The 27192-nt window shown below is 45.3% G+C and overlaps 1 protein-coding gene across 3 annotated transcripts in view; it reads right to left on the bottom strand.

Annotated features, from left to right (window-relative positions):
- Positions 1–27192, bottom strand: part of ABCC3 (ATP binding cassette subfamily C member 3) — a 232168-nt gene that overhangs the window by 35093 nt on the left and 169883 nt on the right. For 2 of the 3 annotated variants that reach the window (XM_063960772.1, XM_063960771.1), the window contains exons 15-23: positions 24868–24934; positions 23062–23188; positions 21255–21431; positions 12716–12883; positions 10748–10931; positions 2600–2705; positions 2359–2506; positions 1872–2079; positions 943–1253 (exon numbers count right to left, since the gene is read on the bottom strand). In XM_063960772.1, the coding sequence (XP_063816842.1) occupies positions 943–1253; positions 1872–2079; positions 2359–2506; positions 2600–2705; positions 10748–10931; positions 12716–12883; positions 21255–21431; positions 23062–23188; positions 24868–24934 (1496 nt within the window). Of the gene's footprint in view, positions 1–942; positions 1254–1871; positions 2080–2358; positions 2507–2599; positions 2706–10747; positions 10932–12715; positions 12884–21254; positions 21432–23061; positions 23189–24867; positions 24935–27192 lie in introns of those variants that run through there. The other variant, XM_063960773.1, reaches the window with a different exon arrangement.

Below are 27192 nucleotides of genomic sequence, written 5' to 3'. Positions count from 1 at the left end.
AGAGAGAGAGAGAGAGAGAGAGTGTGTGAGGCGGGGTGGGGCGGGTGAGACAGAGCCTTTCCTGTCATACTAACGTTTGTGCCAGAGTTTTGACTGTAGAAAGTAAATGAAAGATACAAAAAATATGTTTGAAATATCTTCTTGGTATTATTCTAATCATTTTTATAGCCAAAACCCTGGAGTAAAAAGTCTATGGCAGGGGAGGCAGTGCCTATCTTTCCCGCACATCTCAAAACTCAGCAAATTTCTTGGAGTTTATACTGCTGCACCTGTGTATAATACCCACATGTACCCTTTGTCTCATATATTGTGTGTAAATCTGGCTCTGGTGCTAGCCAGTGCCTCCTGAGTCATTTAGCTCACCGCATGTCCCTGATATATAATGTAGATTAGCAACAATTGTGGCACCATTTCCATTAGGCAGCTGTTTTATTTACAGGCATTACAAAATGTTTAGTCCACTGGGGAAGACAATAAGTCAGTTAGGCATAGAAAACCATGTTTCCATCATTTTATGTTGTATGTTTTCTTAAATGTGCTGCATACATGTTATGGGATTGGGAATATAAAATACAGCTAGCGTCTGAGCACTTTATTGTATTTCATCATTGACTCATGGTTCCCTAGATACACAGTTTAAAACAGGAAGGTAAGAATGCTCACAGCAGCACAAAGCATTTCAGGAGCTGGCATGTCCATCTGTGTTATGGCTAGTGACGACAGAATTGCATATGACAGGGACGATATAATGATGTGGGGAGGGTAATATAGGCAAGTAACCATCCAAAATCAAAATGGAACCGAAAGATTGTTGTTGGATTAAGCGTACCTACAAATGAGACGAAATTCAACCTGTTTGACAAAATAATAAACCCTGAGAAGTGCCATAGCAGCAAGCAAAGTGATGTGCTTTACTACAAATTAAAGGAGTCTGCTACTTACCTGTACAAATACGTAGATAAAGGCTAGAGGTATAATAACCACGGCAAACAGCGGCGTACTAGATACTATAACAATCATGGTTGAGATGGATGTGAAAAAGGTAGCCAGGAACATAAGGATGGTAGGTGGTATTACTTCATCAATCACGTAAATGTCTTTGGAAAACCGATTGATTATACGGCCAATAGGAGTGGTGTCATAGAACGACTGTGGTGTGTGCATCTTATTGTCAAGGAGCGCTAAGTGCAACTTGCGGGCAGCACCAATTCCAGCCATCGCTAGCGTAAATGAAGATGCCATTACTAAGACACCTGTTTAACAGAAAAAACAGATAGTATTAGAATATAATTATAATTAATAACTGTATTATAACATCGGGATCGGTATGATTTACCTACAATCAAAATCCCGGCGGTCAAAATACCGACAAGGTCAAAATACTGACATGATCAAAATACCGACATGCAAAATGTCGACACGGTCAAAATGCCGTCATTTAGCATGTCGACAGGTCAAAAGTCGACATGAGTCTTTAGGGGGAAACTGGTTGTGTATGTCGACATAGATCGACATGGACACCGTATAAGTGAACTGAGTCCGCTCGCCATGCTTCGGGCACACTATTATATTCCAGGTCCACTGGGATGGTAAAGTATGAACAAGTCGGGTTCAATTAAAAACTCATGTCAATTTTTTGACCTGTCTACATTTTAAATGTTGGTGTTTTGACTGTGTCATCATTTTTAATGTCTGTATTTTGACCATGTCTGTATTTTGACCATCGGTCAATGGTTGTCGCTGTTTTGACCGTCTGGATTTTGATTGTAGGCAAATTGACTGCATCCCATAACATCATACTGGGTTAATAGGATTAATACATTATAATAGAAACATTTGTAATTCATTAGAAGTTCCCAGCATCTTCTCACCTTGCAATAATCCCAGTGCTGCATAAACTCCAAGCCGCTTGTCTGTGTTCTGCTGGGTTCCATTTATTATAGCCTCATTTGTCCAATCGCTGAGCCAAACATTGGCCCCAATGGCTGAAGCGTTTTGACAGCAGTACAGGAAACAAATGAACAACGACACAGCAATGCCGACTGCCTTCATATATTGCCAGAACACTGTCATTTTTACCTAAAAAGTAAAAAGCATTGTTAGAAGTGTTCACACATACAATACATTACCATACACAAATAAATACCATATTCAACTATGTAAAACAAAGAGTAAGAATAATGATACGTGTTTCTTTCTGTTCTAAAAACAATAGTCTACAATCATTTTCATATGGCCAGCTGTATCAACTTAATTCCGACATAAGCAAAACAGGAGCAACCATGAGCTCCATTCATTATGACCGGGGCAGGCAAACCTGACACGATGTGACTGACACAAGTCAGTAAATGAGCATACCCTGCCTGTCTCCGTTGTTTCAGTTTGAATAAGTTTGTCCACTGGAGGCTTCTTGGCAGGCACATCTGACATCTTCCTGTCACAGAATTTCCTGCGCGTTGACATTGCGTGAGATGTTTCAGTATCTGAAGAGAGAACACTAATTTGCCTGAGGGGGGGAAAAAACAAGGTCAATTGGTTGTTTCATCAGCATATTATCCGATTACACGCTGATGTGGATATTTTGCAAGATATCCTTTACCTAATAAACTTTTTGCGGGCCTCATTAGCTATGGGCTCATTGTCAACTAGATCTGTGTGGTTACTCAGTGTCTCCTCTGCCAATAAAATTTCTTCCTCATCTAGTACTGGAAAAAAGATATAACAAAGATATAAAACATAAGGGATAAAAATAGTGCTATGTTTTAAGTAAAAGATATAGAAAATCTTTGTGCCCTTTTTTTCGTAGGTTACATTAAAATTTAAATATCACCTAAAGTTTATGCTATAGTGACTATAGCGTATACTGTATTACCTAAAAAATTCAGCAAAACTGTATGGCAGAGCATAAAAACAAAAACACGTAAAAATATATACATCTTCACTAAAATTAGGAATAGTGGTATGGATAAAAATGGCCCCATAGGCAGAATATTCAAATTCCTATTAATATTCAGAATAGACTTATGGAAAATATTATTGAAATGACAATATTTTTCCCACTACAGTATGCAGATTGAGGCACAGGTCAATGTTGAGATAAAGTTCCCGTCTACAGATCGTTTAATACTTTTCATTGCAGCCACGTTTCAAGTTGATTGAGGTGCTGAACTTAACCCAATCTCGTGACATCAGTATCTACTCAAAATTGTTTTAGATTATATATTACATATTTTATTTTTAAAAGTACAGTTTTCTTGCATGAATATGTCAGCGGTTGATATATGCACATAAACTATATAAATGACAAGAAATCAGTCACTGCATTGTGCCTGCAGCCTACGAAGAAGTAAACTGCCCACTCCGCCCTGTTGGAAGGAAAGAGGTTACGCGCATGCACCAATTTGCTAGCGTCAGCTACGACAGGAACTTGGAGTGGAGAGAGAGAGAGCTTCAGATGGGGACAGAAAACAGGGAGTCATTAATGGCACCAGTGAAATGTGACTGTTAGTTGCTTCCTTTCTGTGTCTCTGTACAGATTGTTCTTTATTTTCTGCCCCAGCTATGCTCTCTCTCTCTTGTTCCCGACAATATTTTTTCTCTCCCAGGATCTCTTTTCTTATGGGAAGGAGAGACACCCTTTTCTTACTCACCCTACCCTTAAATGTCCGCTAAAATCTGATATAGGCCTAAAACAGAGCGGCTAATCAAGCTTTAGGCGTGCTCAAACACCACAGAGCTGGCACCTATGGCCTTTATTAGAGCTTGTCAGTACAGGATAGGGGATGCTGCTCACCATGCAAAGTGATGTAGATGCAGCCTGTTGTAAATAATGACATTCGTCAGAAGTCTGTTCTATATGCGACTCACCAAAGAATCTACAGGAAACACCAATCCACCAGGATACCAGTGCCAAACATAGGCCAAGCCTTGTTAAATAAGGAAATAAATACTGTGTATAGAAGGATCCACAGTACAACCATTGTTAATTCATTGTGTCCATTGTAATTGATATATACAGCTATTTACTACGGTATCCAGTCTATAGATCTACACTAAAAAGGTCTACAGTCAATATGTCAACCACTAATGATAGACATGCATTAGGTCGACAGGGTGAAAAGTTCAAAAGGTCACAGGGTATAAAGTTTGACATGGCAATGGTCAATGGTCAACACACATATGGTCGACACAAGTTTTTTTATTTTATTTTTCAACTTTTTCATACTTTACCATCCACGTGGTCTGCGATTGGGAATAGTAACCTGTGCCAAGCGCAGCACTAGCAGAGCGAGGCACCTTGGCTGAAGTGCTCAACATGTCTTGGGACATGGTACACTAACGGGGTTTGTTTGTGGCAGAACAGTGACAAAACACCCCCAAAAAATTGTGTTTACCTTTTTTGTGTTGACCATTTCTATGTCCTCCTTTTAACACTGTTGACCGTTTCACCCTGTCAGCTTTTTCTACTGTCTTCCTATTCTATGTCGACCTTTTGACCGTGTTGATCTTTTGACCCTGTCAACCTAATATATGTCTACCATGACTGGTAAAACTCTTGACTGTAGACCTTTTTAGTGTAGATCTGATATTCCACACCCATTTATTAAGCCTTGGATGGAGATAAAGTGGACGTAGAGAAAGTCCTAACCAAACAGCTCTTGTCATTTTTCAAACCCAGCCAGTGACATGGCAGTTAGGAGCTGATTGGTTGGTACTTTAACTCCGTCCACTTTATCTCCATACAAGGCTTAGTATATAGACCACATAGTTTTCAAAGACTAATTTAGTACTGGTCTTGTATCAGTCAGTGTGAAAAAATATAATAAGCGCCACTTTAAAGTAAGAATGCTGTGCTAACCATTTGGATCTAATTGCAAAAGTCAAAAAATAAGAATTTACTTACCGATAAATCTATTTCTCGGAGTCCGTAGTGGATGCTGGGGTTCCTGAAAGGACCATGGGGAATAGCGGCTCCGCAGGAGACAGGGCACAAAAAGTAAAGCTTTTCCAGATCAGGTGGTGTGCACTGGCTCCTCCCCCTATGACCCTCCTCCAGACTCCAGTTAGGTACTGTGCCCGGACGAGCGTACACAATAAGGGAGGATTTTGAATCCCGGGTAAGACTCATACCAGCCACACCAATCACACCGTACAACTTGTGATCTAAACCCAGTTAACAGTATGATAACAGCGGAGCCTCTGAAAGATGGCTTCCTTCAACAATAACCCGAATTAGTTAACAATAACTATGTACAATTATTGCAGATAATCCGCACTTGGGATGGGCGCCCAGCATCCACTACGGACTCCGAGAAATAGATTTATCGGTAAGTAAAATCTTATTTTCTCTATCGTCCTAGTGGATGCTGGGGTTCCTGAAAGGACCATGGGGATTATACCAAAGCTCCCAAACGGGCGGGAGAGTGCGGATGACTCTGCAGCACCGAATGAGAGAACTCCAGGTCCTCCTTAGCCAGAGTATCAAATTTGTAAAATTTTACAAACGTGTTCTCCCCTGACCACGTAGCTGCTCGGCAAAGTTGTAATGCCGAGACCCCTCGGGCAGCCGCCCAAGATGAGCCCACCTTCCTTGTGGAGTGGGCCTTTACAGATTTAGGCTGTGGCAGGCCTGCCACAGAATGTGCAAGTTGGATTGTGCTACAGATCCAACGAGCAATCGTCTGCTTAGACGCAGGAGCACCCATCTTGTTGGGTGCATACAATATAAACAACGAGTCAGATTTTCTGACTCCAGCTGTCCTTGCAATATATATTTTTAATGCTCTGACAACGTCCAGTAACTTGGAGTCCTCCAAGTCACTTGTAGCCGCAGGCACTACAATAGGCTGGTTCAGATGAAATGCTGACACCACCTTAGGGAGAAAATGCGGACGAGTCCGCAGTTCTGCCCTGTCCGAATGGAAAATCAGATATGGGCTTTTGTAAGATAAAGCTGCCAGTTCTGACACTCTCCTGGCCGAAGCCAGGGCTAGAAGCATGGTCACTTTCCATGTGAGATATTTCAAATCCACCTTCTTTAGTGGTTCAAACCAATGAGATTTTAGAAAGTCCAAAACCACATTGAGATCCCACGGTGCCACTGGAGGCACCACAGGAGGCTGTATATGTAGCACTCCCTTAACAAAGGTCTGGACTTCAGGGACTGAAGCCAATTCTTTTTGAAAGAAAATCGACAGGGCCGAAATTTGAACCTTAATAGATCCCAATTTGAGACCCATAGACAATCCTGATTGCAGGAAATGTAGGAATCGACCCAGTTGAAATTCCTCCGTCGGAGCACTCCGATCTTCGCACCACGCAACATATTTTCGCCAAATTCGGTGATAATGTTGCACGGTTACTTCCTTCCTTGCTTTAATCAAAGTAGGAATGACTTCTTCCGGCATGCCTTTTTCCTTTAGGATCCGGCGTTCAACCGCCATGCCGTCAAACGCAGCCGCGGTAAGTCTTGAAACAGACAGGGACCCTGCTGAAGCAAGTCCCTCCTTAGAGGTAGAGGCCACGGATCTTCCGTGATCATCTCTTGAAGTTCCGGGTACCAAGTCCTTCTTGGCCAATCCGGAACCACTAGTATCGTCCTTACGCCTCTTTGCCGTATAATTCTCAATACTTTTGGTATGAGAGGCAGAGGAGGAAACACATACACCGACTGGTACACCCAAGGCGTTACCAGCGCGTCCACAGCTATTGCCTGCGGATCTCTTGACCTGGCGCAATACCTGTCCAGTTTTTTGTTGAGGCGAGACGTCATCATGTCCACCATTGGTCTTTCCCAACGGGTTACCAGCAAGTGGAAGACTTCTGGATGAAGTCCCCACTCTCCCGGGTGAAGATCGTATCTGCTGAGGAAGTCTGCTTCCCAGTTGTCCACTCCCGGGATGAACACTGCTGACAGTGCTATCACATGATTCTCTGCCCAGCGAAGAATCCTTGCAGCTTCTGCCATTGCACTCCTGCTTCTTGTGCCGCCCTGTCTGTTCACATGGGCGACTGCCGTGATGTTGTCCGACTGGATCAACACCGGTTTTCCCTGAAGCAGAGGTTCTGCCTGGCTTAGAGCATTGTATATTGCTCTTAGTTCCAGAATGTTTATGTGAAGAGACGTTTCCAGGCTCGTCCATACTCCCTGGAAGTTTCTTCCTTGTGTGACTGCTCCCCAGCCTCTCAGGCTGGCGTCCGTGGTCACCAGGATCCAATCCTGTATGCCGAATCTGCGGCCCTCCAATAGATGAGCACTCTGCAACCACCACAGAAGAGACACCCTTGTCCTTGGAGACAGGGTTATCCGCAGGTGCATCTGAAGATGCGACCCTGACCATTTGTCCAACAGATCCCTTTGGAAAATTCTTGCGTGGAATCTGCCGAATGGAATTGCTTCGTAAGAAGCCACCATTTTTCCCAGGACTCTTGTGCATTGATGTACAGACACCTTTCCTGGTTTTAGGAGGTTCCTGACAAGCTCGGATAACTCCTTGGCTTTTTCCTCCGGGAGAAAAACCTTTTTCTGAACCGTGTCCAGAATCATCCCTAGGAACAGCAGACGAGTTGTCGGCATTAACTGGGATTTTGGAATATTCAGAATCCACCCGTGCTGTTTTAGCACTTCTTGCGACAGTGCTAATCCCATCTCTAGCTGTTCTCTGGACCTTGCCCTTATTAGGAGATCGTCCAAGTATGGGATAATTAATATGCCTTTTCTTCGAAGAAGAATCATCATCTCGGCCATTACCTTTGTAAAGACCCGAGGTGCCGTGGACAATCCGAACGGCAGCGTCTGAAACTGATAGTGACAGTTTTGTACAACGAACCTGAGGTACCCCTGGTGTGAGGGGTAAATTGGAACGTGGAGATACGCATCCTTGATGTCCAAGGATACCATAAAGTCCCCCTCTTCCAGGTTCGCTATCACTGCTCTGAGTGACTCCATCTTGAACTTGAACTTCTTTATGTACAGGTTCAAGGACTTCAGATTTAGAATAGGCCTTACCGAGCCATCCGGCTTCGGTACCACAAAAAGAGTGGAATAATACCCCTTCCCTTGTTGTAGAAGAGGTACCTTGACTATCACCTGCTGAGAGTACAGCTTGTGAATGGCTTCCAAAACCGTCTCCCTTTCGGAGGGGGACGTTGGTAAAGCAGACTTCAGGAAACGGCGAGGTGGATCTGTCTCTAATTCCAACCTGTACCCCTGAGATATTATCTGCAGGATCCAGGGATCTACCTGCGAGTGAGCCCACTGCGCGCTGTAATTTTTGAGACGACCACCCACCGTCCCCGAGTCCGCTTGAGAAGCCCCAGCGTCATGCTGAGGCTTTTGTAGAAGCCGGGGAAGGCTTCTGTTCCTGGGAAGGAGCTGCCTGTTGCTGTCTCTTCCCTCGACCTCTGCCTCGTGGCAGATATGAATAGCCCTTTGCTCTCTTATTTTTAAAGGAACGAAAGGGCTGCGGTTGAAAAGTCGGTGCCTTTTTCTGTTGGGGAGTGACTTGAGGTAGAAAGGTGGATTTCCCGGCTGTAGCCGTGGCCACCAAATCTGATAGACCGACTCCAAATAACTCCTCCCCTTTATACGGCAAAACTTCCATATGTCGTTTTGAATCCGCATCGCCTGTCCACTGTCGCGTCCATAAGGCTCTTCTGGCCGAAATGGACATAGCACTTACCCGTGATGCCAGTGTGCAGATATCCCTCTGTGCATCACGCATATAAAGAAATGCATCCTTTATTTGTTCTAACGACAGTAAAATATTGTCCCTGTCCAGGGTATCAATATTTTCAATCAGGGACTCTGACCAAACTACCCCAGCACTGCCCATCCAGGCAGTCGCTATAGCTGGTCGTAGTATAACACCTGCATGTGTGTATATACTTTTTGGGATATTTTCCATCCTCCTATCTGATGGATCTTTAAGTGCGGCCGTCTCAGGAGAGGGTAACGCCACTTGTTTAGATAAGCGTGTTAGCGCCTTGTCCACCCTAGGAGGTGTTTCCCAGCGCTCCCTAACCTCTGGCGGGAAAGGGTATAATGCCAATAATTTCTTTGAAATTATCAGCTTTTTATCAGGGGCAACCCACGCTTCATTACACACGTCATTTAATTCTTCTGATTCAGGAAAAACTATAGGTAGTTTTTTCACACCCCACATAATACCCTGTTTAGTGGTACCTGTAGTATCAGCTAAATGTAACGCCTCCTTCATTGCCAAAATCATATAACGTGTGGCCCTACTGGAAAATACGGTTGATTCGTCACCGTCACCACTGGAGTCAGTGCCTGTGTCTGGGTCTGTGTCGACCGACTGAGGCAAAGGGCGTTTCACAGCCCCTGACGGTGTTTGAGTCGCCTGGACAGGCACTAATTGATTGTCCGGCCGTCTCATGTCGTCAAACGACTGCTTTAGCGTGTTGACACTATCCCGTAGTTCCATAAATAAAGGCATCCATTCTGGTGTCGACTCCCTAGGGGGTGACATCCTCATATTTGGCAATTGCTCCGCCTCCACACCAATATCGTCCTCATACATGTCGACACACACGTACCGACACACAGCAGACACACAGGGAATGCTCCTAACGAAGACAGGACCCACTAGCCCTTTGGGGAGACAGAGGGAGAGTTTGCCAGCACACACCAAAAGCGCTATATATAAAACAGGGATAGCCTTATAATAAGTGCTCCCTTATAGCTGCTTTATATATATCAAAATATCGCCATAAATTTGCCCCCCCTCTCTGTTTTACCCTGTTTCTGTAGTGCAGTGCAGGGGAGAGACCTGGGAGCCGTCCTGACCAGCGGAGCTGTGAGAGGAAATGGCGCCGTGTGCTGAGGAGATAGGCCCCGCCCCTTTTCCGGCGGGCTCGTCTCCCGCTATTTAGTGAATCCAGGCAGGGGTTAAATATCTCCATATAGCCTCTGGGGGCTATATGTGAGGTATTTTTAGCCTTTATATAGGTTACATTTGCCTCCCAGGGCGCCCCCCCCCAGCGCCCTGCACCCTCAGTGACTGCGTGTGAAGTGTGCTGAGAGGAAAATGGCGCACAGCTGCAGTGCTGTGCGCTACCTTTAGAAGACTGCAGGAGTCTTCAGCCGCCGATTCTGGACCTCTTCTGACTTCAGCATCTGCAAGGGGGCCGGCGGCGCGGCTCCGGTGACCATCCAGGCTGTACCTGTGATCGTCCCTCTGGAGCTGATGTCCAGTAGCCAAGAAGCCAATCCATCCTGCACGCAGGTGAGTTCACTTCTTCTCCCCTCAGTCCCTCGTTGCAGTGATCCTGTTGCCAGCAGGACTCACTGTAAAATAAAAAACCTAAGCTAAACTTTTTCTAAGCAGCTCTTTAGGAGAGCCACCTAGATTGCACCCTTCTCGGCCGGGCACAAAAATCTAACAGGAGTCTGGAGGAGGGTCATAGGGGGAGGAGCCAGTGCACACCACCTGATCTGGAAAAGCTTTACTTTTTGTGCCCTGTCTCCTGCGGAGCCGCTATTCCCCATGGTCCTTTCAGGAACCCCAGCATCCACTAGGACGATAGAGAAACATATTTTATGGTTGGCCAAAGTGTTTGTCTCCCTGTATTTGATAAACATGTTTTACAGACCATCATGAGCTCTAAAAGCTTCCTGAGATGCAGAAATGCCACTGAAGCAACACAATTTTTTATATTGAGACTGTTGCTATTATTTGTAAAGAAACCGACTCTAGATCAGGCGCCTAAAAGAGTAAATACTAACTTGTCAATTCTTCCTCTTCCACATTATCATCAAACGCATAGTTCCGTAGAAATTCAGCAAAAGCTCCATTTTGCTTTAAAAGTTCCTGGTAAGAGCCCATTTCTGACACCTTGCCGTCCACAAAAACAACAATATGATCGACTTGGGGCAAGAAACTGATACCATGTGTGACCAAGAGCCGTGTCTGGAAGGAACATAGAGATGAGTTCAGTATCTAGGCTTCTTTCTCATTTTTGGGCATGAGAACATACAGCGGGATAACATGGCGACCACGAGAGCGGTGTATACATCTTGTAAACATTGTGTTTGTGCATATATCTGGTTGACTGCATGTATTTGAGCAGTGGTGGATTTTACCTATGGGACTGCAGTCCCACGAGGTAAAATTCACCACCCTGCTGGTGTCAGTGAGCCAGTTGCAGTCTATTGGGTAAATTTACTAACATTCGTGTTTGAGATGATTTTAGCCGAGATTGGGGCTAATTCAGACCTGTTCATTCCCTATGGGTTTTTTACAGTCCTGCGTTCGCATAGTTGCCGCCCATAGGGGAGTGTATTTTCGCTTTGCAAGTGTGCAAACGCCTGTGTAACAGAGCTGCACAAACAGATTTTGTGCAGTCTCTGAGTAGCCCAGGACTTACTCAGCCGCTGCGATCACTTCAGCCTGTCCGGGACCGGAATTTACGTCAGGAACCCTCCCTGCAAACGCTTGGACACACCTGCGTTTTTCCAAACACTCCCAGAAAACGGTCAGTTGACACACACAAACGCCTTCTTCCTGACTATCCCCTTGCGAACGCCCGTGCAATCGGATCCTTCACACAAACCTATTGCTGATCGGCGATCCGCTTTGTAACCGTGCAATGCGCCAGCGCATTGCGGTGCAAATGCATGCGCAGTTTGGCCCTGACCGTCCGCTGTACGAAAACGCAGCCTAGCGATCAGGTCTGAATTAGCCCCATTGATCGATGACATCAGCCGTTTAAAATTGCAACCTTTTGAAAACAAATTTGGTCCTTTACTAAACTACCGTGTTTGTTCAATTCAAATTTTCCGATGCCAATGTAATTTGTAATCCAGAGCAGTGTTTTATGGGGGAATTTTGTAAAACTCTGCCGATTATGACACAATGAAGCCTGGCCGGATCATTCAAATCACCGATCCATGCATGATTCTCCAAACACGCCAGCCAAAAGCAGGTCTATTTGAAAGTTCTATTTCTGTACGAATTCCATCCTTTTCTGGCAGTGTTTGGCTATTGCCGGCAGTGATTGAGAATATGAATCCTTAGTACATTCCCATGTTGTATGAGGTGTATGTGAAAACCAACCTTGTTTGGCAGATGGTCTATTTGTTTGTACATGTGTGGCAGGCCATATATCTCAATACGAATTGCTTAAACTCTGCATTGATTTGTGTTTAGTAAATTACCAAAATGCATTTTTGGACAAAAATGCAATCTCGGATAAAATCGGGGGTTTAGTAAATTCCCTGTATGACTGCACTGGCTTAACTGTGACTGGCAGTGACTTCCTATTGGAAGTGCTACCAGTCAGTCACACACAGACACTACAGGCTGTCCCATTGGGAGGTGTTTCCTCCTCCCAGGACTGCCAGACCGGGCTGTGATAAGCAGAGAGCTGGCTTTCTGTAGGAAGCTAGTCCCTGTCTTTTGCGCAGCCCAATCCAGCTTCTATGGGATGTAGCGATGTGGGTCATAGAAGCTGGGGGTTTGCTCGTGCACAGTCGCATTGCGGTGTCTGCGCATGAGTTTCTCCCAGCACCTGCCAGATCCATTGCACAGGTGCCAGGACCTGGGGCTGGCTGACTCCTATCCGGGCACAGGGGTAGCAGCAGTCCCCCTATTAAAAGTTAAGTAGGAGCTGCCGCTTTATTTGAGACATGCATATTTTTGTGGCTGTTACCTCAAGAAGTATTTTAAATGGACATACAATCAACAATACTTACTTTCCCTCTAAGCAAGCCATCAGGGCCAATTACATTGTCAAAAATGTGTTTGGCAACATGAGCGTCCACAGCGGAGAGAGGATCGTCCAGTAGGTAGACATCGGAGTTACTATACACTGCACGGGCAAGGCTTACTCTTTGCTTCTGACCCCCCGAGAGATTGATGCCCTGCAGTGTGGAAAGGATGTTTGAATAAATATCACATGATTCACTATATGCTGTACATGTCTAAAACAGGTGACAACCTACAGTACTACACTGATCATATTGCTATTACCTCTTTTCCACTGACATGAACATCCTGGGTTATTGCAAGTGAACCCAGGATTTTTGTCAGTGGAAACTGCTCAACCCCGCTAGTGACCCAGGACTCGATTACAGCATAGTAAAAAATAGGATTTTAATACCTACCGGTAAATTCCTTTCTCCTAGTCCGTAGAGGATGCTGGGGACTCCAAAAAGACCATGGGGTATAGACGGGATCCGCAGGAGCTTGGGCACACTAAAAAGACTTTGACTGGCTGTGAACTGGCTCCTCCCTCTATGCCCCTACTCCAGACCTCAGTTATAGGAACTGTGCCCAGGAGAGACGGACATTTCGAGGAAAGGATTTTTGTTTAAACTAAGGGCGAGAAACATACCAGCCCACACCACAAACATACCGTACAACCGGAGTAGCACCAAACCAGATAATAGTATGAATTAACAACAGCAACAAGCTGAATATAACTAATACACAACCCATGTGTAATCAAATATAACCAGTAATAATACAACTGCAAGTAACAGACCGCACTGGGATGGGCGCCCAGCATCCTCTATGGACTAAGAGAAAAGGATTTACCGGTAGGTATTAAAATCCTATTTTCTCTTACGTCCGAGAGGATGCTGGGGACTCCAAAAGGACCATAGGGTCTATACCAAAGCTCCAGAACGGGCGGGAGAGTGCGGACGACTCTGCAGCACCGATTGAGCAAACATGAGGTCCTCATCAGCCAGGGTATCAAACTTGTAAAACTTAGCAAAGGTGTTTGAACCCGACCACGTAGCTGCTCGGCAAAGCTGAAGTGCCGAGACCCCTCGGGCAGCCGCCCAAGATGAGCCCACTTTTCTGGTAGAATGGGCCTTTACTGACTTCGGCAACGGTAGCCCAGCCGAAGAATGAGCTTGCTGAATCGTATTACAAATCCAGCGTGCAATAGTTTGCTTAGAAGCAGGATTTCCAATCTTGTTGGAAGCATACAGGACAAACAAAGCCTCTGTTTTCCTGGTAAGAGCCGTTCTGGCGACGTCAATTTTCAAAGCTCTTACAACATCAAGAGACTTTGGAACCGCCACAGCATCCGTAGCCACAGGCACCACAATAGGTTGGTTAATGTGAAACGAAGAAACCACCTTCGGCAGAAATTGTTGACGAGTCCTCAATTCCGCTCTATCCGAATGGAAGATCAAATAAGGGCTCTTGTGAGACAAGGCCGCCAACTCTGACACTCACCTGGCAGACGTCAGAGCCAAAAGCGTGACCACTTTCCAAGTGAGAAACTTTAACTCAACCTTACGCAAAGGTTCAAACCAGTGAGACATAAGGAACTGCAACACCACTTCAAGATCCCACGGCGCCACCGGCGGCACAGATGGAGGATGGATTCCCGAAGATCCGGATAGCAGGCCCTGCGTGGCCAATCTGGAACAACGAGAATCGCCTGAACCCTTGTTCAACATATGAGAGGAAACGGAGGGAACACATACACCGACTGAAACACCCACGGAGTCACCAGGGCGTCCACTGCACTGGCTTGGGGGTCCCGTGACCTGGAACAATACCTCGGAAGCTTCTTGTTGAGGCGAGACGCCATCATGTCTATTAGAGGAATTCCCCAACGCCTTGTCACTTCTGCAAATACCTCTTGATGAAGGGCCCACTCTCCCGGATGGAGATCGTTTCTGCTGAGGAAGTCTGCTTCCCAGTTTTCCACGCCCGGGAGGAAGACTGCTGACAGGGCGCTCCAGTGCTGTTCCGCCCAGCAAAGGATTCTTGTGGCCTCCGCCATAGCCGTCCTGCTCCTTGTTCCGCCTTGGCGGTTTACGTACGCCACCGCTGTTATGTTGTCCGACTGGATCAGGACAGGAAGACCCTGAAGAAGGTTCTTCGCTTGCAGCAGGCCGTTGTAAATGACTCTTAACTCGAGAACCTTTATGTGGAGACAAGATTCCTGGTTTGACCATTTTCCCTGGAAATTTCTTCCTTGCGTGACTGCGCCCCAGCCTCGGAGACTTGCATCTGTTGTCAGCAGGACCCAGTCCTGGATTCCGAATCAGCGTCCCTCTAGAAGGTGAGAGCTTTGCAGCCACCACAGGAGAGAAATCCTGGCACTGGAAGATAGACTTATTTTCCGGTGCATGTGCAGGTGAGACCAGGACCATTTGTTCAGCAGATCCCACTGAAACACCGGGGCATGAAACCTGCCAAACGGAATGGCTTCGTAAGCCGCAACCATCTTCCCAAGAACCCGAGTGCATTGATGTATCGACACACTTGTCGGCCTCAGAAGCTCCCTGACCATTGTCTGGATTTCCAGAGCTTTGTCTTCTGGAAGAAACACTCTCTGTAGCTCCGTGTCTAGAATCATGCCCAGAAAGGGCAGCCGAGTGGCCGGGATCAACTGAGACTTTGGCAAATTTAGAACCCAACCGTGTTGTCGCAGAACCGACAGGGAAAGATCCACATTTCTTAACAACTGTTCCTTGGACCTCGCCTTTATCAGGAGATCGTCCAAGTACGGGATAATTGTAACCCCTTGCTTGCGAAGGAGAACCATCATTTCTGCCATGACCTTGGTGAAAACCCTCGGGGCCGTGGAAAGTCCAAACGGCAACGTCTGAAATTGGTAATGACAATCCTGCACCGCAAATCTCAGGAAGGCCTGATGCGGAGGCTATATCGGGACGTGTAAGTAGGCATCCTTTATGTCGACTGACGCCATAAAATCCCCCCCTTCTAGGCTGGAGATCACAGCTCGAAGAGATTCCATCTTGAACTTGAAAGTTTTCAAGCATGGATTGAGAGATTTTAGGTTCAGAATCGGTCTGACCGAACCGTCCGGCTTCGGTACGACAAAGAGGCTCGAATAGAACCCTTCCCCCCGTTGGGACGGGGGAACGGGAACAATGACCCTCTGTTGACACAACTTTTGTATTGCAGCATTTACCACTTCTCTTTCAGAGACACTGGCAAGGCCGAAATGAAAAAGCGGTGAGGGGGCATCTCCTGAAACTCCAGCCTGTACCCCTGAGACACTATGTCTAAGACCCAAGGATCCAGGGCTGATTGAAGCCAGACCTGACTGGAGATCCGGAGCCGGCCCCCCACCGGCCCGGACTCCCGCACGGGAGCCCCAGCGTCATGCAGTGGACTTGGTAGAGGCGGGGGAGGACTTTTGGTCTTGGGTGCCTGATCCTGCAGGCGACCTCTTTCCCCTTCCTCTACCCTTTGAAGCGAGGAAGGACGCGCCTTTTCCTCTTTTGTATTTATTAGGTCGAAAGGACTGCATCTGTTGATGGGGTGCCATTTTCTGTTGTGTGGGAACATAAGGAAGAAAAGATGACTTACCAGCAGTAGCGGTAGACACCAGGTCAGCCAGGCCGATACCAAACAAGACACTACCTTTGAAGGGGAGAGCTTCCATATTTTTCTTGGAGTCGGCATCAGCATTCCATTGATGGATCCACAGCGCCCTCCTGGCCGAGATCGCCATGGCATTGGCTCTTGATCCCAAGAGGCCAACATCCCTCGCCGCATCCTTTAGGTAATCAGCAGCGTTCTTGATATAACCAACAGTCAAAAGAATATTATCTTTATCAAGGGTATCCATATCAGAAGCTAAATTATCAGCCCATTTAGCAATAGCACTACTCACCCATACCGACGCCACAGCAGGTCTGAGTAATGCACCCGTATTAACGAAAATGGCCTTCAAAGACGTTTCCAGCTTGCGATCCGCTGGATCCTTGAGAGCCGCCGAGTTAGGGGACGTCAGCGCCCTCCCCCCCCCCCCCCCCAGCGCCCTGCACCCTTTGAGTGCTGTTAGTGGTATGTGTGGGAGCATGGAGCACAGCGCTACCGCTGCGCTGTACCTCCGTTACTGAAGTCTTCTGCCGTCTGAAGTCTTCGGTTCTTCTAATACTTACCCGGCTTCTGTCTTCTGGCTTCTGTGAGGGGGGTGAAGGCGCGGCTCCGGGAACAAGCAGCTAGGCGAACCAAGTGATCGAACCCTCTGGAGCTAATGGTGTCCAGTAGCCTAAGAAGCAGAGCCCTTAACTAAGCAGAAGTAGGTCTGACTTCTCTCCCCTCAGTCCCTCGATGCAGGGAGCCTGTAGCCAGCAGGTCTCCCTGAAAATAAAAAACCTAACAAAAGTCTTTTTCCAGAGAAACTCAGTAGAGCTCCCCTAGTGTGTGTCCAGTCACTCCTGGGCATAAAGTCTAACTGAGGTCTGGAGGAGGGGCATAGAGGGAGGAGCCAGTTCACACCCAGTCAGTCTTTTTAGTGTGCCCAAGCTCCTGCGGATCCCGTCTATACGCCATGGTCCTTTTGGAGTCCCCAGCATCCTCTAGGACGTAAGAGAAATAGCCAGCATTATACTTGTGCGCAGTGACGTCACCGACCTGGTCCAAAGCGGAGTCCAGCTCCCTGTCTGAAAGGGGTCTCAGCTGGGTCGCATTGGTGTTTAACCCGTATACTGTGCAAGATCCTGGGTGCGACCAGGCTTTTTAAATTGAAAGGGGTTTAACTATTCAACATATAACACTGCTGCAAATTAAATACATTATATAACCAATTTTAGAACTGGACAGATAGGTATATTTTTATGTTTTTCTCAAATCTAATTTTTTGAGATATAAGTTTCTCCAAGTTTTAGAGACATTATAGAACCGTGCATCTTTGCATATTTCCATAAATTGAAGAATAAGATACACTGAAAATAAGTTGTTTTACCAGCTCTCATGTCCTGGGTAAAGTGGTATCATGCAGAAGTACTGAAACAATGCATCTCCTACTGGTTGTACTTAAACAGCCAAACAGAAATTACATGACAAAACAATCATTTTTAGCAAAGCATCTTTCATGAATGGGAATATTTTTGTTTTATTAATTAAGTAATGCAAGATATAATTTTGTGAATATTTTTTAAAATATGCGCAAAGGAAGAAGTAGGTGTTGCCCATAGCAAACAGATTGTAAGTAATCTTTTAATGCAGAGTAAATTAGCATGTCACTGCTATGGGTACCATGTCATATTCCTTTGCTTCAGGTTTCATGCAGTTTAAAAACAACTAATGCTGCTTTCACATCGCAAAACCTGCTTTTGAAATGGTATTTGAAACGGTTCTTAAAACGGGTCTGAGCAGTTAAACCCCTTTCACATCTCATGTTGTAACCAGTAAATTACCATTTCATTACCGTTTTGGTACCTTTCACACTGAACCTGTTTCACCCATAGAAAACAGTGGTTGTCATTATAAATGGACTTTTCTGGCCCACACATTATTAATAATTATTAATTAATTCATTATTAATAATTTGGATAGTCGTACGATGGAACCCAGCAGCTTGAAGCATATCTATTTATATTAGAAGGGATTAGGTACTTGGTTTGTCTTTTTTGAAGGCACAAGTATTATTTATATATTTTTTAAAATAATTTTTTTTTTTTTTAGATGGAATGGTAAAATTCAGAAAAAAAATGGCGTGGGGTCCCCCCTCCAAAGCATAACCAGCCTCAGGCTCTTCGAGCTGGTCCTGGTTCTAAAAATGCGGGGGGGAAATTGACAGGGGATCCCCCGTATTTTTAAAACCAGCACCGGGCTCTGCGCCTGGTGCTGGTGCAAAAAATACGGGGGACAAAAAGAGTAGGGGTCCCCCGTATTTTTTACACCAGCATCGGGCTCCACTAGCTGGACAGATAATGCCACAGTCGGGGGTCACTTTTATACAGTGCCCTGCGGCCGTGGCATTAAATATCCAACTAGTCACCCCTGGCCGGGGTACCCTGGGGGAGTGGGGACCCCTTCAATCAAGGGGTCCCCCCCCCCCAGCCACCCAAGGGCTAGGGGTGAAGCCCGAGGCTGTCCCCCCCATCCATTGGCTGCGGATGGGAGGCTGATAGCCTTGAGTAAAATGACAGAATATTGTTTTTTCCAATAGTACTACAAGTCCCAGCAAGACTCCCCCGCAAGCTGGTACTTGGAGAACCACAAGTACCAGCATGCGGAGGAAAACCGGGCCCGCTGGTACCTGTAGTACTACTGGGAAAAAAATACCCAAATAAAAACAGGAGACACACCGTGACAAGTACAACTTTATTACACACTGCCGACACACACATACTTACCTATGTTGACACGAAGCAGTCGGTCCTCTTCTCCAAGTAGAATCCACGGGTACCTGAAAATAAAAGATAATTATACTCACCTGATCCATGGTCCAGAGATAAATCCACGTACTTGTCAAAAAAAGAAAACGAACACCCGACCAGCGAACTGAAAGGGGTCCCATGTTGACACATGGGACCCCCCCCGTGACTGCTGTCACTGAAAGGTCTCGTAAGCCAATCAGCGAGCGCAACGTCCTTGCACTCTGCTGATTGGCTCTGTGCGCGTCTGAGCTGTCAGCGCATCGCACAGCTCCCTCCATTATATTCAATGGTGGGAACCTTGCGGTTAGCGGTGGGGTCACCCGCCGGTCAGCGGCTGACCGCGGGTAACCCCACCACTGACGGCAAAGTTCCCACCACTGAAAGTAATGGAGGCAGCTGTGCGATGCGCTGTCTGAGCTTAGACGCGCACAGCCAATCAGGTGAGCGCCACGGAGTAGCGCTTCCTGATTGGCTGAAGGGACCTCAGTGACAGGAGTCACGTGATGTCCCAGCATTCGGGGAAAGGGGTCTCATATGTCAACATGGGACCCCTTTCAGTCCGTTGGTACGGGTGTTCGTGTTTTTTTTTTGCCAAGTACGAGGATTATCTCTGGACGTGGATTTATCTCTGGACACTGGCAGGTGAGTATAATTTTTTTCACCGGTACCCTCGGATCGTCGGAGACTGTGGCAGTCGGCGTGTCAACATAGGTAAGTATGTATGTGTGTCGGCAGTGTGTAATAAAGTTGTACTTGTCACGGTGTGTGTCTCCTGTTTTTATTTGGGTATTTTTTTTTCAGTAGTACTACAGGTACCAGCGGGCCCGGTTTTCTCCCGCATGCTGGTACTTGTGGTTCTCCAAGTACCAGCTTGCGGGGGAGGCTTGCTGGGACTTGTAGTACTATTGGAAAAAACAATATTCTGTCATTTTACTCAAGGCTATCAGCCTCCCATCCGCAGCCAATGGATGGGGGGGACAGCCTCTGGCTTCACCCCTGGCCCTTGGGTGGCTGGGGGGGGGGGGACCCCTTGATTGAAGGGGTCCCCACTCCTCCAGGGTACCCCGGCCAGGGGTGACTAGTTGGATATTTAATGACACGGCCGCAGGGCACTGTATAAAAGTGACCCCCGGCTGTGGCATTATCTGTCCAGCTAGTGGAGCCCGATGCTGGTGTAAAAAATACGGGGGACCCCTACGCTTTTTGTCCCCCGTATTTTTTGCACCAGCACCAGGCGCAGAGCCCGGTGCTGGTTTTAAAAATACGGGGGATCCCCTGTCAATTTTTTCCCCGCATTTTTAGAACCAGGACCAGCTCGAAGAGCCCGAGGCTGGTTATGCTTTGGAGGGGGGACCCCACGCCATTTTTTTCCGTGTTTTTCCCGTTTAAACGTTTATAAAGCCACTCTCACATGTGTCTCCTGTGTTTTCCAAGCTGTTTCCTGGTTGTGGCTGCTGACATCACACATGGAGACAGCCTATGACCTGCTGGGGCTTGCAAATACCGTTTCAGACCCTTTCACACTGCACAGTGAAATGGGACTGAAACGGGTAGGACCCTTCTTTTTTAACATTTCAAAATACCGGTATTTTGAAAACGGTAAATTGAAGGGGACCCTTTCACATCGCAGCTTGACCCGTTTAAGAAGCCAGTTAAAATGGCAAAATACCGGGTATAAGCTGCGGTGTGAAAGGGGTATAACATTCCAAAATAAATGGAGATTGGGCACGAAGACTTGAACAATATTAGTTACACACTGTATTATTTTAGTATGATGATAGGACAGAGAATTATGACATATATAATATTAAAATAAAAAAGAGGCTAGGGACCAGATGCAATGAAGTCCGAGTTGGCTGGAGGTGCAGGTACCTGACCGAACTCGGACGTTTTTTTTAAACGGCAATCATGTACAAGGCATGGTTTTGCCTTATACATGATTGCAGCCTTAAAAGAATGTCCAAGTAGGCCGGCAATATGTAAGCTGAGAGACAAGAACAAATATTTGGCCAAATAAGTAAATTACTATATACTATGTACAGTATGTAATTGGTAAGGTACAGTTTAAGGTAAGGGCATTTCAACATCAGCACACCACCCCCAAGTAGAAACTTGCATACTCTACCTTTTCCCCAATTTCTGTTTGGTCTCCCCCAGGTAGCACCTCTAGGTCGGTCAGTAAAGCACAGGCTTCCAAAACTTTTTGGTAGTTTTTCTCATTTCCTGTCTTACCAAACAAGATATTATCCTTGAGAGTTGAATTCTGTATCCAAGCCTGTTGCGACACATATGCAACGGAGCCCTTGAAGAAATAAACACATACACAAAAGTTCTTACAATGCTTTCCTTTTTCAAATATGCTTGGGTTTCAGAAGCCTACAAAAATGTTGTAAAGCAAACTATTCCTTGCCTGGACACCACATATTTACAAAAAAAGTATATATTTTTTTGTGCTTACAGTTAAATCTTTTTCTCTAATACTGTAGAAGGCAAAAAAATATTGCTTCTCTTCTGCAACCCTCCTGCTCCTTCTCTTCAATATACCAATAGCCTAGTAAGGAGAAAAGGCCCACCAGAAAAGCAACGTACAACAGAGTTCGGTCTCAACAGGCTTTAACAGTAATTACAAAAAAATCCCCTTTTTGGAGAATGAAAGGATATCTGAACATGGCCCTCTACTTGTAGAGAAATGTTAGTGATCAGAGCAGATAGAAAATAGAGAACACAGACAATTGTTTTTCAGCCTAGGGATGTAGCTTGCCAGGAGGGTAGGAATAGCCTCACCAACTGTGGAATCCAAGACACTTTATGGCGTGGGACATGCTGGTGCCCTTTGAGGAATTAGGAAAGCCTCTTCAATAATACTGTTCATCTGAACTGCTTGACAATTAATAACACAAATTCAGTTGCTCAGAGAAAGACAAATGACCTAAATGGACTCCTGCAGGGAACATGTCCTCTTTACTCAATGGTGATAGTAGACTGCCAAGAGACATGAAAGCTTTGGTATGTGATGACCACCTGCTAAGAAGGCACTGATAAATGTGACTGACTAATCCATCTCAAAGAAACAAGAACCGTGGAGTTAGTCAGATGGTGATCACAAGCTGCATAATAACTTCAAGAGTACACCTTGAATGGGTTCCAGAGTAAAGACTGTGGTCATCATCATACATACGCAGTATAGAATGGTCAAAAGGTAAGATACTTTGGAGGCTAATGATACAGTCCTGAGAAACAACAAGGGGATTATCATGTCAAGAAGTAGCCTCAGTACACTGTGGAAGTCAATATCACAGTGGATGACTTTGGTTTACTGATTAATCCAGCCATGTATAAGATCTGGTGGTTGAGATGTTGAAGGGCCAGTTTCCTGAAATGGGCCTTCACCACTATACTGTCTAGGTAAGAGTCAATCAAGATGCCCTGAAAATGTACAACATGTACAAAAGCCAACATCAACACCATGATCTTAATGAAAGTCTGCGTCAATAGTTTGCTAGCTTAATTTAGCATTGTAGTACAATTTTCTGCTTTCTTTTGTATTTGTATTAATGACTATTTGGAAAATTATAAGGAATAAGTATTTTTATTTCCAGTTTCTAACATTTGTTTAATGTTGACAAGTTTCATTTTTGAGATACATCACAAATAATAAATCCGCAAGGGCGGGATGTAATGCCGTCCGAGTTGGCCGGAGGTTCGGGGTGCAAAACCATGCCTTGTAAATTATTGCCGCTTTTAAAAAAAACATCTGAGTTGGGCCAGCAACCCACACCTCCGGCAAACTCAGATGGCATTACAACCCACCCCAAATGTGAGAAATTCCACTGTTGTGAACAGTAGTTAATAAAATGGCGTTAGAAAATGACAATATTTTTATGTAAACTGGCTATATTATTAGATTGTAGTTAGATAAGAGTCCTACCAACCCGCACTGAGACCTCCCCTTCCAGTTTCTCCATTTCCCCAAGAAGAGCTGACACCAAAGATGACTTTCCACATCCAACATGTCCAACGATGGCAACCAGAGATCCAGAGGGAACCAGCAAATTGATACTGAAAATGGAACAAACGTTTAGAATATTATTATCTTCTTAAACTCTACAAAAGATGTTCAAGCTATGTAAGATTCCAATGACAAGCTGAGGCAATCTGTTTCTAAAGGCCTTTGAAGATGTTGGGTCCTATTTTTCAACCTTGTCAGCCTGCTCTGTTAATTAATGTATTATCGCTGCAAATACCGGCAATAATAAATGTTAATTAATGGGGCAAAATTGCTGAACTTAATAAAGTAGACCCCTGTGACTTAATAATGGAGTCAAGGCCAATGACATCATATAATGTAGTATAGTAAACGTTCTAAGCCTCAAAATTTATATTTTCAGATAGGACCTTAAAGATGTGTTAAAGGGAGGAAATCCTTTAGTTTGTAACAGATACAGTGGAGTATCAGGCTAATACTGGCCTGTGTGTTCTAACATTATGGTTAATATCTGAAAATGTTAATTTGGATGCTTGTTGTTACTTTATTAAAATGAAGGTTATGAAATATTGATAGTACAGTGTTGTACTATTCTTGTTTAGTTGGTTGGATATCAATGACTCCAAAAACAATCACAATTATGTTTCTGCCTCTTATTGATATGCCAATACCAATTAGGGGCTATTTCTAACCTTGTCAACTTATAAATAGTATGCGTTTTATCTCTCACGCTTGACAAATCAATTTACAATACTTGATTTTTGTTGTATGAATAATGCTCTTTTTTCAGCATATAAATCATTATGACATACACCAGAGGTTCTCAAACTCGGTCCTCGGGGGCACACACAGTGCATGTTTTGCAGGTAACCCAGCAGGTGCACAGGTGTATGAATTACTCACTGACACATTTTAAAAGGTCCACAGGTGGAGCTAATTATTTCACTTGCGATTCTGTGAGGAGACCTGCAAAACATGCACTGTGTGTGCCCCCGAGGACCGAGTTTGAGAACCTCTGACATACACCTTTGTGAAGATAATGGTGATCTCAAGTGTAACCTGTATGTTTGTGTGGTGTATCTAAGTGTTAATCCATTACATAATTATGCATCATTGTAACTAAAGAGTGCTTATCTTGATAGATAGCAGTTGAAATTAGCAACATAATTTTAAGGCAGATTTACCATCGATTTGTGGATTTTTATACACAAACCCGTCCATTAATCTGCATGTAGGTATCCATTTGATTCATAGCACTCTAATTTCTAATTTGTATCCCTTATATTTTCACAGAGAATCTTCACAAAACATAACCACTATTCATTTTTCCCATATGTATATATTTCTCTTAGATGACTAACTATTGTGGTACCACCCAGAACCTGCAGGCCCCTCGCCGCCCTGCAGACTGGTCAACCTTGAGAGACAAATTGATCGGCTGATCTTCTTCCGCCCCTTGGGGGGTGTCCTCAAACATGCTCGGCGACCTTGCCCTGTGCTGGGCGGCCCCCCAGCATGTGCAGAGATAAACACAGATCTGGACAGTATTATGACCGACTTTCTCTCTTTCTTAAATCTCTTGTTACACATATTATGAACATATCCAACTTTTCTACTAGTGCTCATTTTACCTGCTTAAAATATACCAAGAAATTCATGAAGACAAATATGTATAGACTGTCATGTGTTATTGTATAGCATTCATGCATGAAATATGCCACGTTGTGTTATGTTATGTTATCAATGCTCTTACTTTTGTAGAATTGGTTCACTATTTTGTGCCCAAGTGAATGTCCCATTCTGTATTATGATGGCATTGCCTGTCAATGATAAAAGAAAAATCATTATGAACGCCAGTCTCTGCCAGAGAAACTAGCATAGTCTTAGCAAGGTGTAATTTACTATGGGGGTCATTCCGAGTTGTTGGCTCATTGCCGATTTTCGTTTTACTGTGATTAGTCGCTAACTGCGCATGCGCATGGTACGCAGAGCGCATGTGCTGAGTTATTTTACTAAAAACTTTGCTGTTTTGCTGTAGCGGCTGCGGCGCTTTTCAGTCGCACTGGTGTTTGGTAAATGATTGAGAGGAAAGGGGCGTTTCTGGGCGGCAACTCAACGTTTTCCCGGCGTTGGCTAAAAAACGCAGGCGTGTCAGGGAAAAACGGGGGAGTGTCTGGAAAAACGGGGGAGTGGCTGGCCGAACGCAGGGTGTGTTTGTGACGTCAAACCAGGAACGAAACGGGCTGAGCTGATCGCAGTGTAGGAGTAAGTCTCGAGTTACTCAGAAACTGCTAAGAATTATTTATTCGCAATTCTGCTAATCTTTCGTTCGCAATTCTGCTAAGCTAAGATACACTCCCAGAGGGCGGCGGCCTAGCGTGTGCAATGCTGCTAAAATCTGCTAGCGAGCGAACAACTCGGAATGAGGGCCAATGTTTCATAATATTGATTGTCATAATATATTTCACTTGTTGTAGTTTACTGAAGTAGCTCTAGGTGGCACTAAATCAACTACATTGAATACTTTTATTTTTTTACATGATGTTCTTTAGAGCACTAACTTAACTACTGTAAACATAACTATTTGTGGATCTTGAACCGCATGTGACTCTAAACTTGTAAACTTGCTGGCAGGGACAGACTGGTCCATAGATGGCTGTGAGTGGGCGGGAGTAAATTCCTAATCATGGCAGAGAGGCAAGGGCGGCATATGGTTGGAGATTGGTGGGGAAAGAATGACCCTCTCATGCTCCTCCTTGTGTGATGTCACTCCACTAAGATGACATTACAGGTCTAATTACTAAGCCTTGGATAGAGATAAAGTCAATGGAGATAAAGCACCAGACAATCGGCTCCTAACTGCTATGCCACAGGCTGCACTGGCGTTTCTATAATGGGTGCAGTGTGTGTGGTGCACACGGGCCCCTGAGTCCAGAGGGGGCCCCCACCGCACACGCTGCACCCATTTTCTGTATACACACCCCTCCGGAGTCCCGCGGCGATGTCCACGGCTGTGTTAAAACTCCGTGAAAATAGCCCAGCGCCCATTTTCACAGAGTTCTGCGCATGAGCAGTAGAGAAATCTCAGGGAAAATGGCAGCCGCGCCATTTTCACGGGGATCTGCGCATGCGCAGTAGAGTCAGAGCGCTCTAGTGCTCAGACTCTCCCCGCTGCCGGCAGAGAGGAGGGGGCCCGAACGGAGGAGGCTGCACCCGGGCCTCATCCTCTCTTAAAACGCCGCTGACAGGCTGTGTTTGAAAAATGACAGTTAGGAGCTGATTGGCTGGTACTTTATCTCCAGCAACGTTATCTCCATCCAAGGCTTAGTAAATAGACCCCAAAGTCTGCCTAATGACACTTTATTCCTCAGGTGACTGCCTATGCCCAACCTGTGTCACCGTCACTCACTGTTTCATCCTGCAAGAAATGTTGCCATTGTGACTGATGTAGCAGTCCTTGTGGCTTAATATAGCATTGGGCCTACAGCTGCTGCGATCTCTACAGCTGTAATGCATGGTCTGCAGAGCCGACCCTAGGCATAGGAAAACTAGGCAAATGCCTAGGGGCACAAGTAGCTTCTGCTGATTAAAATGATATGTGGAATGCCTATATTATGTGTGTAGCATTTCATATGCAGATGCAGCCACACTCGCACACAGAATATAGGGGTGCCACATATCATTTTAATCAGCAGAAGCTGCTTTTGCATCCTAGTCACACAGCAATGCAAATAAGAGCATTTTCATTTAAAAAAAAAGGCGCCCAACGCTAGCAGAGCTGCTAGCTGACTCAAGCCAGGCATTTCCTGCTCATAGCGTATTGAGGCAAGATGTATGAGGACACATCTGTATCCAAGCAGAGGCAGAGATCACAGTGTTAGCGGCTGTGTGTGTGTGAGTGGGTTGGTTGTGCAATAGTGTTCGGCATATTTGTAAGGGGCATTAAGTGTGTCATGTGTATAAATGCATAAATAATGTGCGGCATATGTGTAAGGGACATTATGTTTATAAGGACATTTATAATGTGTGTCCTGTGTAAGGGGCATTACTGTGTGGTATTATGTGTATAAAGACATTA

Source organism: Pseudophryne corroboree, chromosome 3, assembly GCF_028390025.1.
Source record: "Pseudophryne corroboree isolate aPseCor3 chromosome 3, aPseCor3.hap2, whole genome shotgun sequence".
In the NCBI taxonomy this organism is placed as follows: Eukaryota; Metazoa; Chordata; class Amphibia; order Anura; family Myobatrachidae; genus Pseudophryne; species Pseudophryne corroboree.
Note: the sequence above shows the minus strand (reverse complement) of the source record. Positions and strands in the feature narration are given on the sequence as shown.